General features: G+C 48.7%; 1 protein-coding gene across 3 annotated transcripts in view; it reads right to left on the bottom strand.

Moving 5' to 3' along the window:
- The window catches only part of DGKK (diacylglycerol kinase kappa), a 56,490-nt gene that overhangs the window by 27,692 nt on the left and 16,240 nt on the right, over positions 1–12,558 (bottom strand). For all 3 annotated transcript variants that reach the window (XM_063141989.1, XM_063141990.1, XM_063141991.1), the window contains exons 2-4: positions 2,656–2,766; positions 2,041–2,121; positions 477–581 (exon numbers count right to left, since the gene is read on the bottom strand). In XM_063141989.1, coding sequence (XP_062998059.1) covers positions 477–581; positions 2,041–2,121; positions 2,656–2,766 — 297 coding nt within the window. The remainder of the gene's footprint in view (positions 1–476; positions 582–2,040; positions 2,122–2,655; positions 2,767–12,558) is intronic.

Genomic DNA, 12,558 nt, shown 5'->3' with positions numbered 1-12,558 from the left:
CAACCTTTCCCTCCATACACCTCTGATGCTCCTGAATTGGCAACTGCAAAAAACGGCTGCTACTACATCCTATCAGGGGCTGGGTTTGGCCACAAGAATTCCAGGTACTGATCCTCAGCCTACACATTGAAAAGCTGCATTAACGTAAATAGCGTAGTGGTGGAATCAGTTGCCTGGTGAGGTTGTGGGCTCTCCCACCCTAGAGGCCTTCAAGAGGCAGCTGGACAACCCTCTGTCAGGGATGCTTTAGGGTGGATTCCTGCATTGAGCAGGGGGTTGGACTCGATGGCCTTGTAGGTCCCTTCCAACTCTGCTATTCTATGATTCTATGAATGTCCACCAGTGGTTCTAGGAGTAAAAACAGCAAACGCCCTCTGAGGACACCATCTCTGCCCCACCTCTCAGCCTTTCTCTCTCTCTCTTTAGGGCCAACGCTACGTCATCCTCCCCTCAAGGGGCACCACTCGTTCTACCACCTCATTGATTTCCCATTTCTGGACAGACTTCAGGGCACCAATCCAGTCTTCCATCTCCTTCCGGTTCTCTGCACACAAGATGAGTTTTCGGAACGGCGTGATCACCTGAGAGAAGAATACGGTGAGCAGAAGAACAGTGCAGCTGGATCACACCAAAGGTCTATCTGTCCCAGAATCCATTTCCCACACTGGCAGAGTGGATAAAAATCAATGATTTTTTTAAAACAAACAAAAAAACCCAGGTTTTTTTTAATTTAAATCGGATTTTTTAAATAAAATGCTTTTTGAGGAAAAATCTATCTAAAGATAGTGTTCTATTTAAGATACATTATAGTCCAAAGGTTATTAATCATGAAATAAGGATTAGTTTTTAATTATGGAGTATGAGGCTGTTTAATTTTTTGGTAAATGAATTCCATTAATCCATTCACAATGTCATGCTTTTCCAGAGGTTTCTGTAAGATTATTTTTCTCCTTCCAATAAAAGTACAGCAGAAAAGTTGTCCAAATGTGAACGATTAACCTATTAAACTGGAGATAGTTCACCTCGCAATAATTTCATAATTATCTATCTATGATGTGTTTCTAATAGTATAACCAAATCAGTATTTTTTATACATAACTGTAAAACTAATCTGAAAAGTTCCTATTCTAAAAATGAAACCTTCATCTGGTTGTTAATATTAAGATTATACCAGCAAGAACTTTGGTAATCCTGAGTTGTGTAAAATATAGCGAGGAAGAGCACACTTTTTTGGGGGGGGGAGTCACATGATTAAATCGAGTCTTTCTGAGTAGTGATTTAAATCGTGATTAAAATAAAATCGATTTAAATCAAATCCACCCTGCACACTCGCCAACCAGATGCTTCCTGGGGGCCCCAAACAGCACAGGGGCCACCAACCAACCACCCCATCCAACGGGTTTCATCGGAATCTGGACATTCCATCCTGCCAACCTCAGCAACAGCCATCGATGGCATTGCCTCTTCCACAAAGTGGTCCGATTGCTCTTAAAGGCATCCAAGCTGCAGGCTATCCCCCATCTCCTGTGGCAGTGAGCTCCATAAATGAATTATGGATAGTGTGAAGAGCAGCAATCCATGCTGAATATTCCGCCAATCAAATTCACTGGATGATGCCGGAGCTCAAATATTATGAGAAGTGGAGAAAAACTCCTATCTTCATAGGAAGTTGGTTCCTTCTAGGTCAAACTATTTTGCCGTCAATCTAGAATTGTCTAGATTGACCAGGAAGAACTTGCTGGAGTCTCGGGCAGGTGAGATGGGATATCTTCTCCATCACGTGCTACATGAGATGCTTTTTAACTGGGGATGGCAGGGATTGAACCAGGGACCTTCCACACCCAAAGCAGGTGCTCTACCACTGAGCTACATTCCTCCCAGAATTTGCCTCCTTCATCTAGAACATTCTTGGCTGAGTCGGCAGAACTGGCTCATCAGGGTGAAGAAAGCAAAGACAGACTTTGCCGGACCACAGGCCATCATTGGAAGTCCGTAGACATTCCCACCGGGAAACTTGCCAGTTCCAGGTGGCAGACATACCGTAAAGCTGTTGTTAATGTTCTTGGTGCTGGTTTCTGCTACGCTGGCATCTGACAAATCCACTTCATCAAAGATCAGTGACTGGAAAGAGGAGGGGAGAAAGCAAAGGATGCGTTGCTGGAGACAGATCCTGATCCGCTTAGAGTTTGAAGCCAACCACCACATGGCAGGTATTCTGCCCTTTCCTCCACCCAACCAGGTCCCTTTCATATATTAAAGTCTCAACATTTAAGCTCTGATGCACAACGCTACACAGATGAAGAAAATGGGTGGATTCCAGCCGACTTATTTCTGTGTATTTTTAGTACCGATTTCGAGATCGCCTACATTTGAGAGGTCTTTTTCTTAAACGAGCTGGTGACTGCAGCACTCAGGGGAGATGGCATGTTTTGAATTCCTTGCCCCTCTCTCCTTGGCCTGGGGCTTGCCTGCTAAATCTGGGTGTCCAAATTTAATACCTTTATTGCCTCTCAGAGTGGCAAAAGAGAATTTTAGCAGGAGGAGCTTCACTACAGCCTTCATCCAGCACCTGCCAAAATTCTCTCTAAGATACAGGAGCCCTTCTCCCGGGCTCCACCTGGCCACGGTACAGGTTCCTTTCCATACCCTCCTTACCTTGGAGTCCTTGGCATAATAGAGTGTCCGTCCTCGCAGCTTGAAGTACCTCCTCTTCCACCTCTGGAAGGAGCTGGTCTGCTTCAAGAGGAGTCCCTCCTTCACACTCTTCTGCAGATAAATCCAGAAAACCCATGGTTTCTTTAACATCTGAACCTTCTAGCCAAGTGCCCTCCAACCTCACCTGTCTAACAGGTACAGTACCAGTTTTCTCAGTCTGTATGCCAAGGACTGGAGTGAATTACATTTGTACCTTGTAGTGGAGCACATATCCGATTTCGGTTTTTTTAGGCGGGCATGATGCTTATTCACATATTGGGTTGGATCCAGATTTTGGCACGTGCAACTGGGTCTTCCCCATCCCTTCCTTCCCCCATCAGTGCTCTGAAAATGCTACAGAGGTTTGGGGAACCCTGCTGGGGTGAGCTGTGGGGCAGGAAGAAGGGAAAGGGGGATCCCCAGCAATCGGCAAGAGGCACCTTCCGTGAGCAGAATCTTTCTGTCCATAGAAAGTAGTTCCTAGATCCAACTCCTCACATTTGTGATCCAGAATGATGAAAAAGACTTATTTCTAATGCAAAGTTAAATACTGCTACTTTTGCAGATCATGTCCTTGTAAAACCTGCTGCACATGAGACAAGTCAAATTGCGTTGAGAAATAACTGAGAATTTAGCAGCTACTTGCTTAGTAAGTAAATAGTTTGAAGGATGAACACCTTAAGAAAAAATCATTTAACAGTCTGAGAATCTCGCTATTGCCTGGAATTTTTCTAAAGGTCTATGTGTAAAGCCAGCCCAGCCTTCCCAACCTGGTGCCATCCAGATGTTTTGGATGACATATCCCAGAATCCTTGACCATTGGCCATGCTGGTTGGGACAGATGGGAGCTGAAGCCCAAAACATCTGGAGGCCAATAGGTTGGAGAAGGCTGAGCTTGCTCGTACTGGAAATAAAGGGGAAGGATTTACTGCAATCCCCCCCTCTGCTCCCCAACAACTGGAACAGCAGGATAAGCATTTAGGGGATGAAGAATCCAGATGTGTATACATATTTCTAAGAAAGAAAAGTGGAACATGTATCCTCTTCAGGCTGCCTCGACTCTTTGCACTTGGGTTCTTTGCTCACCTGCTCTTAACACACCTGGTTACCTGCACAGAGGGGGACACTTTCCTGTACCCCAGCCCCAGAGCTTGGAGCCCTCTGTCTATTCTATCCACATTTCTCCTACAGGATCGTATCCCCCAGCCTGCCTTCATTCCTTGGGGATTCCCAGCAGCTGGAACAAGCAACAGGTGCCAAGCTACTGCTGATGAGCACCTGCTTCTTGGCCCACCCCTGCCCTGGGATTGCTACACACACTTAAGCCCTCTTAAGACAGAATGAGACAGAGACCTTTAGACACGGCAGGGGCAACTCCAGGGTAAAGGAGGACAAAGGTGAGTTTTTATTGAAGAGGCAACTGCAGAGTGATAAAAACCTACCAGCAACATTAACCAGAAAAACCTGATCCTTCAAACAGTGGAAGGAACCTGGGAGATCCCCCAGACTGGAGGATGGATCAACTAACCCACGAGGCACAGCTGACCAGGAAGCATTTAGCCACAAGCACTGCTGAGTTAGGCACACGAGCTGGAAGTGACAGTACTCTCCGTACATTTGAATGGGCTTTCGGAGCTAGCTAAGAGAGTGAGCTGGGAGCCAGAGAGACCAGGATTCAAGTCTCACCTCTGCCTTGAACTTGATCACGGATTTCTGCAAACCCTCCCCACCCCTATGCCTGCAATATGGGGATAACACCACAGACCCACCTTTCAGGGCTGTTTTGAAGAGTAAGGAGATCATTTCTGCAAAACCACTTTCAGCACTCTGACAGTACAATCCTATACACGTCTCCTTAGGAGGAAGCCTCATTGAATTCCATGGGATTTATTCCCAGATAAGTGTGTATAGGATTGTAGCCCAACATGCCACATAAATGGATGTTGATTTTATTGTTCTGGAATTCTTTTTTGAACTCTCTCTCTCTCTCTCACGCACACACACAGTCCAGCACGGGCGTTGGAGTGGTGGTGAGCAGCACCTTTCATGGTTGCCCTTGTGCCATTTTCCTAATGAAAACCACCCCTTCTCCAGTTGCTTTTACCTACACACCCCTGACACAAAATACATGGGTATACATCGGAGTCCCGCTCTCCTTCCGGAACAGCACTCACCACCCCTCAAGCATGGAAAGATCCCCCAGGTAATTCCAGAGACAGGAGTCACCCGGCTTGGCTCCTGCTTCTGCCCTGGGCCAGGGGGCTTCTCTTCCGGCCAGACACGCTAGCAATTTGCCCTGCTCCTATTTGCTCAGCTCGCTGCTGTGTTTGCAAAGGATTATTACTTGTTTGCCCAACACGAGCTGCTCCTTGAACTCTGCGCCACCCCACTGCCTGCCTGCAATATTTGATTGCTATTTAAATAAGATGCAAATCGCAATCCCAGTTGAGCTGCCTCCCCCAATTAAACGAGGACGATGATTGTGTCAAATACCAATGGATGGTAAATATGTATTTAACGGGAAGTAACCCGGCATGCTGCATGGGCTGTGCAGCAAAAGGGCATCCATGCGCAGCAGCGAGGTGGGACTTCGTTGGTCTAGCAGCTGCCCTTTCTCCTGAGGATGCTGAACATAAAGTCACTGTGTCTTTTCATTCACAAAAGCTTCAGAGGATCAGACATTCCAATTTATGTCACATTACGGGGCTCAGAGAAACTGGAAACTGCTGACGCCTTGCCCCTCTGCAAGCGCCTTAGGAGCAGAACACAGGACGAGCCCTGCTGGGTCAGACCAAGGTGGGCCAGTCTAAGCCTAGCATCTGGCTTCTAACAGAGGTCAGCCCAGATGCCTCTGGGAAGCCCAGGCAGGGTCTGAGAGCAACATCCCTCCCTTGCTGGTCACTTCTCCCCTACACTGCAGCAACTAGCCATCCGTTGTAGTATCTCTTCCCATGGATGGGGCTTTGTTGACTTCTTCTCTGCCACGACACAGGCTCTGAACACCAGACCTCACATCTGCCACCACTTATTATGGGGGGACACAGGCTCTGAACACCAGACCCGGCCGAGGCTACTCCCTGCTCAAGCCAAGCACCACCACTTGATAAGCCTGAGGCAAGGGATAAAGCCCACCTTCCTCCAAACTATGTGGAGAAAGGGGTTTAAAATGGAGAAGGATTTTAATATATATAATAATGTGCTGTGAGTTATATCTGCTTAGGTGAATGATTGTCAGAGTGAGTGCTGAATGTGTAAACTTAAGATGATAAATGCCAAACAGACACGTGGGATTTTTGTGGTAGTTTTAAAACAAAACAATCAAAATTTATTTTTAAAAGTTCATAAGCTTTGTTTCAAATAACAACATTTAAAAACCTTTTTGAAACCTTCCATACAATCCTGTCACTCTCACATTCACGCTTTCCTTTTTCTCACACAATCACTCTTGAACTTTCTTTATTCTCAGTATTGATTAATATACATCCACTACGTGCACACCATACTCTAAAGACACCACTCACTACACTGACTCTCAAATTTCCCAGAACTTAAGTACCATAAACACAGAGAGCACTACAGACTCTAAGAGTACCTAACAAGTCTCCCTGAAAAGCTTTCCTGAAAAGAACTCTGAAAAGATCTCTCAATCCCCTCTGTCTTTCCCTTATATATCACTCCTCCCCCCTCCCAAGACATTCTAACTCCGCCCACTCAGGCCAACATTCTAAAAACCACAGACTTACACACTGCAGACATACATTTGGAATTGACTTGTGGGGTGTAACGCCACATTCTCCTTCATCAATTTGTCACGCCGTCTTCTAAAAGGAACTCCTCTATTCCAGCCACTGCCACCACAACCGCCTCTACTCGCGAGGAAGTTCAAAGCATCTTACAAAAGGTTATTGCATGCCCGTCTTACCTGCATTGAGCGAGCGGCCCATTCTTGCGTCCTGCCCAGCACTGGATACAAGTAGGGCCCCGCTGTCCCATAAAACGTTCCCTACCTTAACAAAGTTGTAAATATTATTCGAAGGATAAAGGGGGAAACTGAGAAGCACACAAAGAGGCGCCTTTGGGGCCCGTAGCGCAGCGGCTGAGCTGCTGCTTTGCACGCAGAAGGCCCCGGATTCAATCTCCAACAGCATCTCCAAGTGGGAACGGGGGAACTTCCCACCTGAGACCTTGGCGAGCCCTTGCTTTCAGTCAGAATGTCAACGGTGCAGGGCTGGATGTGGCCTTTGGCTCACTTGATGGCAGCTCCCTGTAGACCTGTATGTTGGGGCCTCAATTGCATTCACTCCTGCTTGTGTGGGCGGACTTACGAAAGCAGGCACTGGGCCGCAAGCCCACACACCTTTAGGGAGAAAGCAGCCAGAGGGATGGCAGGCAAACGCTCCTCTGGGCCTCCTTGCAATGCCCGTTCACACGTGGGCTTTCACACATCGCTCACACATCGCCTCTGCAGAGGGTATTTTTAGGATGCAACCGTGAGTGAAGCAGCAGCCGAGCTTGGACACAAGGGGGTTGTGGCTCTCTCTGTGGCTGCCTCGACTTACGAGACTGGCATGGTCAGAAAGGGCGCGCGGGGCCACTCTTGGCTCGAGGGGGCGGCCGGGCGGCGCACCACCCTCGGAGCATCGCCAGCTGACGGGAGGCCCGCATAGGCAATGCGGGTGCAATTCCACACAATCCCCCCCTCCCACGAAAGAAAAGCTCACGCACCTCCACGGTCCTGCGAGGACGCAGCCGGAGCGTGCTTGGCGTCCCTCCCCTCCCGGAGCCTGCACAAAGCCACCTTCTCCGCCTCACGCAAAACGGCAGGACTGGAGACGGAAAAGGGCCCCCGGCTTGATCCCAGCCGTGGAGGAGCCAGCAGGAGACGGGCGCCAGGGATGTGATGGCTCCACTGCAGAGCGAGGCTTCGGGGGGGGGGGGGAGGAAGCCGCGGTGTCCCCGCGCAGAGCGCTGCCGCCCCCAGGAGGTTTTGCGAGGCAGCACCGGCCGGCGAGGAGTGGTCGCCTACAACCGCGCGCAGGGACTACGGGCCGGCAGCTCAGGACAGTCCGTTTGGGGGCCCGTTTAAGTTAAAACGCACAAAACATCATGAATAACGTTGTGCTACAGCAGTTTTTTCCAACCTGGCGCCCGCCAGATGTTTTGGACAACAACTCCCAGCATCCCCAGCCAGGTGGCTGGGGATGCTGGGAGTTGTTGTCCAAAACATCTGGCGGGCGCCAGGTTGAGGGAGGTCACTCTACAGCATAGACATCCCAGAAACAGGACTAGTGGAAGCCTGTCATATATCTGTCAGACGGCAAATGCCTGTTTGCCCTATCATGGCTTGAAGAGCCTTGGCTCTCTCAAGCCCACCAGCACCACCAGTAGCAAGCTAGTGTGCTCCTCCAGGCTCTGGGTATCTGCTTTTCCTGCTGCTGCTGCTTGTGGTCAGATCTGGCCAAGCTCCTCTCACCCAGGCTGTGGCCCTAATCACTTCCTTCCTTCCTTCCTCCTTGTGGTGTCAACTTTGGCATGTCATTAACATGAGCAAAGGTGATGGAGAAAAGAGGCACTCTGGCTGTTCCACGTGGCTTGGGAAGGGCAAGGTGTAACTGAGCGCCTGGGCTGGAGCCAGGACCCCAGGCCTCCTTTCTGCGCCTGTCGGGCTGCTCTTTCCCTGGCTGAAAATGATGTACTCAGATGTTATGCAAGAGATCCTGGGTTCAGTCCCTGGCAGCATCTCCAGGTAGGGCTGGGGGAGTCGGAACTCTGCCTGGACCCCTGGAGAACTGCTGCTGCCAGTCAGTGTTGACAATACCGGACTAGATGAACCAAGGGTGTGACTCGGTCAAGGCGCAGTGGCATGGGCCTAGCATCATCTCTCTCTCTCTCTCTCTCTCTCTCTCTCTCACACTCTCTCTCTCTCTCTCTCTCTCTCTCTCTCTCTCTCTCTCTCACACACACACACACACACACACACACACACCTCAATCACCCTTTCTACCTTGCCTTTACTAGAAAATCACACACTGCTGTTGCTTAAGAACAAACCCCCATTCTTTTACTTGGTGCAGGCAGGGAGCAATTAACCAAGTTGTGGAGCTGGCTCCTAAGTCTTTGGATCCAAGTTTAATTGACTGTTTTGTTTATGCTTCAGAACCCTCCTCCTCTGAAGGTTTGGTAGTGCAGACTAGACCATGGCCTGGTTCAGCCAACACGCTCAACCATGCGGCTTAACCACAAAATGGTTAAGGGAATGCATTTTGTGGTTAAGCAGCATGGTTTAGCATGCCGGCTGCACCAGGCCACTGAGGCAGAGAGGTGTATCCACCACTTACAGAAAGGAAACCAACTGACAGCCCAGCCAACATGGAAATCACATGAAGACAAGAGCTCAGATTGCGTTCTTTGCCCTGGGGGAGACCAGCTAAGACAACGACAGGCATGCATACCAGCCAGGTCTTGCACCTCCCACCATGCTTCAGGTGGGCTGCCCACTTGGGGGGGGGCGAAGTGTAGGAAATTCATCTTTTTATCCGTTCATTGTCTTGTTTTTGTGAAAAAGGGAAGTTTGTTTTTAAAGTGAAAAACTGCTCTGGGTTTGTTATTTTTTTCAGAACTTTTTTTTTGGCTGGGAGGCAAGATAGTTGTTCAGACCTCTCCCTTGCAGAAGAAAACGCATGTTTGGACAGAACAGAGGGAAGGCGCTTCAACAGCGGACCCACCCTTCTGAAAACGTTGCGGCCGTCTTTCTTGCGATTCAGGAAATGTGGGTGCAATTTCCAGTTCTGCTCTGTGACTTCCGCTCCCTCCCCGTATGTGTGTGTGTGTGGCTCTCCCTCCCTCCCTCAAGCTGTCATCAGACCGGCATTGCAAAATTAAGTAAAGCCCCACAAATGAGATGTCTCTTCTACCAGAGGTTAGTGCTACAAGTATTCTGAAACAAGACGTGCCTGTTTTATCTACGGGGCCACCTCGCTTTAGGAAAGAGGTGCTCAAACAGTCAGTGGCCGTAGCTCAGTGGCAGAACACCCGCTTAGCATGCAGAAGGCTCCAGGTTCAATCCCAGCCAGGAATTCAGAAGACGTTTACTTCTTGGGAGGAGAGCAATGACAAATCTTGACAAAATAGTTAAGAGCAGAGACACCACACTGACAACAAAGGTCCGCATAGTTAAAGCAATGGTATTCCCCGTAGTAACCTATGGCTGCGAGAGCTGGACCATAAGGAAAGCTGAGCGAAGGAAGATAGATGCTTTTGAACTGTGGTGTTGGAGGAAAATTCTGAGAGTGCCTTGGACTGCAAGAAGATCCAACCAGTCCATACTCCAGGAAATAAAGCCAGACTGCTCACTTGAGGGAATAGTATTAAAGGCAAAACTGAAGTACTTTGGCCACATAATGAGAAGACAGGATACCCTGGAGAAGAGGCTGATGCTAGGGAAAGCGGAAGGCAAAAGGAAGAGGGGCCGACCAAGGTCAAGATGGATGGATGATATTCTGGAGGTGACAGACTTGACCTTGGGGGAGCTGGGGGTGGCAACGGCCGACAGAAAGCTCTGGCGTGGGCTGGTCCATGAAGTCACGAAGATTCGGAGGCGACTGAACGAATAAACAACAACAAAACCCTGGAGAGTTGTAGCTGCCAGTCAGTGTTGACAATACTTGGCTAGTTGGACCAGGATAAGGCAGCTTCCTATGTTCCTAAGCCAAGGAAGCAACAGTTGCATGGTTCAGACAACGCGCTAAACCTTGCTGCTTAATCACAAAACGGTTAAGGGAATGCATTACCCTTAATGCATTCCCTTAACCACTTTGTGATTAAGCAGCAGGATTTAGCGTGCTGTCTGAACCAGGCCAGTGTGAGGCTCCCTACATTTCATGCACCGGAAGGCAGGTCAGCCAGCCAGTGGGGAAAAGAGCAAGTGCACATGTGCAGCTTCATGGATCACTGACACACTTTGCAATTGCCAAGGATGCAAAGGGAGGAGGGAGTGGGGAGGATAACCAGGGGTGTGTGTGTGTGCAAGACCTCTGCTTGAAGAAGTGTGGCAACAGAGCCCCTCATAGGATGGGGACCCCACATGCAACCGGCTGCCTGGCAACTTAATGGGCATTGCAAAATGAAGGAAGAAAATGAGAGCATTAGCACACCTTTCTTGCTAGCGTGAACGTTAAACCACTCATGACAACCAAATGAATGGTGTCTGTGTGTGTTTTAAAAAATATTGCTTAGCCAAAACAGTTGCAGGAAGTTGCATTTTGGGGGTGAAAATTCATGTAGGGGAATGGTGTGTGTGTGTGCTCATCTCTTTACCAGTGGCTGCTTTGTTTATCAATATGGCCTCCTTTGAGATGCTCTTTGTGCCTGCCAGGGGAAAAGATGCTAGGACCTATGAGGAGAGATTGAAAGTACTGGGCATGTTTAGCCTTGAGAAGAGAAGGCTGAGGGGAGACATGATAGCCCTCTTCATGTACTTGAAAGGTTGTCACACAGAGGAGCGCCAGGATCTCTTCTCAATCAACCCAGAGGGCAGGACACGGAATCATGGGCTCAAGTTACAGGAAACCAGATTCTGGCTGGACATCAGGAAAAACTTCCTGATTGTTAGAGCAGTATGACAAAGGAACCAACACTAGAAGCATTCAAGAGACATCTGGACAGCCATCTATCAGGGATACCTTAAGGCAGGTTCCTGCATTGAGCAGGGGGTTGGACTCGATGGCCTTATAGGCCCCTTCCAATACTACTATTCTATGACTCTTTGACCTGCAGTCTCCCCGCCCCACCCCCCAGCAAAAAGCAGTTGAAAGGTGCCCATTCTAATAAGCAGAACCGCTCACAGAGAAAGAGATAAAAACACCACCGTGCATACGAACTTCTGCCTCTAACTGCAGATGATTTGGGGTCTTTTTAGACTAAGGCCCTGATATAACCAAGCATCATGTGTAGCTTGAACCCAAGTTCAGCTATGTGTGGGCCTTGCTCTGACGGATGTCCAAGCGATGCAAGTCCCCAGCAGCAACGGCCTCTGCCCACCGCAAACTGACTCCGTCTCTGAAATAGGACGGCATGCAAACCCACGAATGAAACTCTCAGCTTACTGATCACAAGCAAGCCACAATGGCTGAGTCATTCATAACACTTTCAGCAGCAAAGAGAGGTAAAAGGGTGTGATCGCTATCAGGGAGGAAGAGCTAAAAATAGCCCCTCTGGCTGGCCTAGTAATGCTACCACCATGCTGGGACTGGGGAAGTCAGAAGTTCAGAGATTTGGGGCTATATGCGGCCATGCTCTGATTTCAGAAAGGTTGTGAGGCCGTGGCACTGTGTGGAGGTAAGGATTGGACAAAGTCCTCATCAGGATACATCTGAAAGATGCTAGTACATGGGTTCTCAACAAGGGGAGAATTCCCCCCGGGTGGGGGAATTTTAGGGTTCCAGGGGGGGAATTGGGACCACTATTAAACAAAGTATGATGTCCTGTAGATTATGTCTTCCTACACATGTTATTAAAAACGTCCCAGAAAAGTGTCATGTTGTCTGCAAAAGCCAGGCCTTCGCTCTCTTTTCCCTCCCTCCCTCGCAATACTAGAAGTTTCAAGCTTCCCATTTAAAGGGGCAACGCAAAGCATGGGAGCTGAGAATGTAAAAGGGGGGGGGCATGCTTTGCGTTGCCCCTTTAAATGGGACTAATATAGAAAAAAATAAAGATTATTATATACATATTATTTGGAATGCACCTTTTGAGTTAGACTACCTTGGGAAGGGGGGAATTATATTCCAAACAATGGTGAAAGGGGGGAATGGAGCAAAAAAGGTTGAGAACCACTGTGCTAGTAAGATAGATCCCTTCCCATCTTGT

This window comes from Elgaria multicarinata, chromosome 15 (assembly GCF_023053635.1).
Source record: "Elgaria multicarinata webbii isolate HBS135686 ecotype San Diego chromosome 15, rElgMul1.1.pri, whole genome shotgun sequence".
NCBI lineage: Eukaryota > Metazoa > Chordata > Lepidosauria > Squamata > Anguidae > Elgaria > Elgaria multicarinata.
Note: the sequence above shows the minus strand (reverse complement) of the source record. Positions and strands in the feature narration are given on the sequence as shown.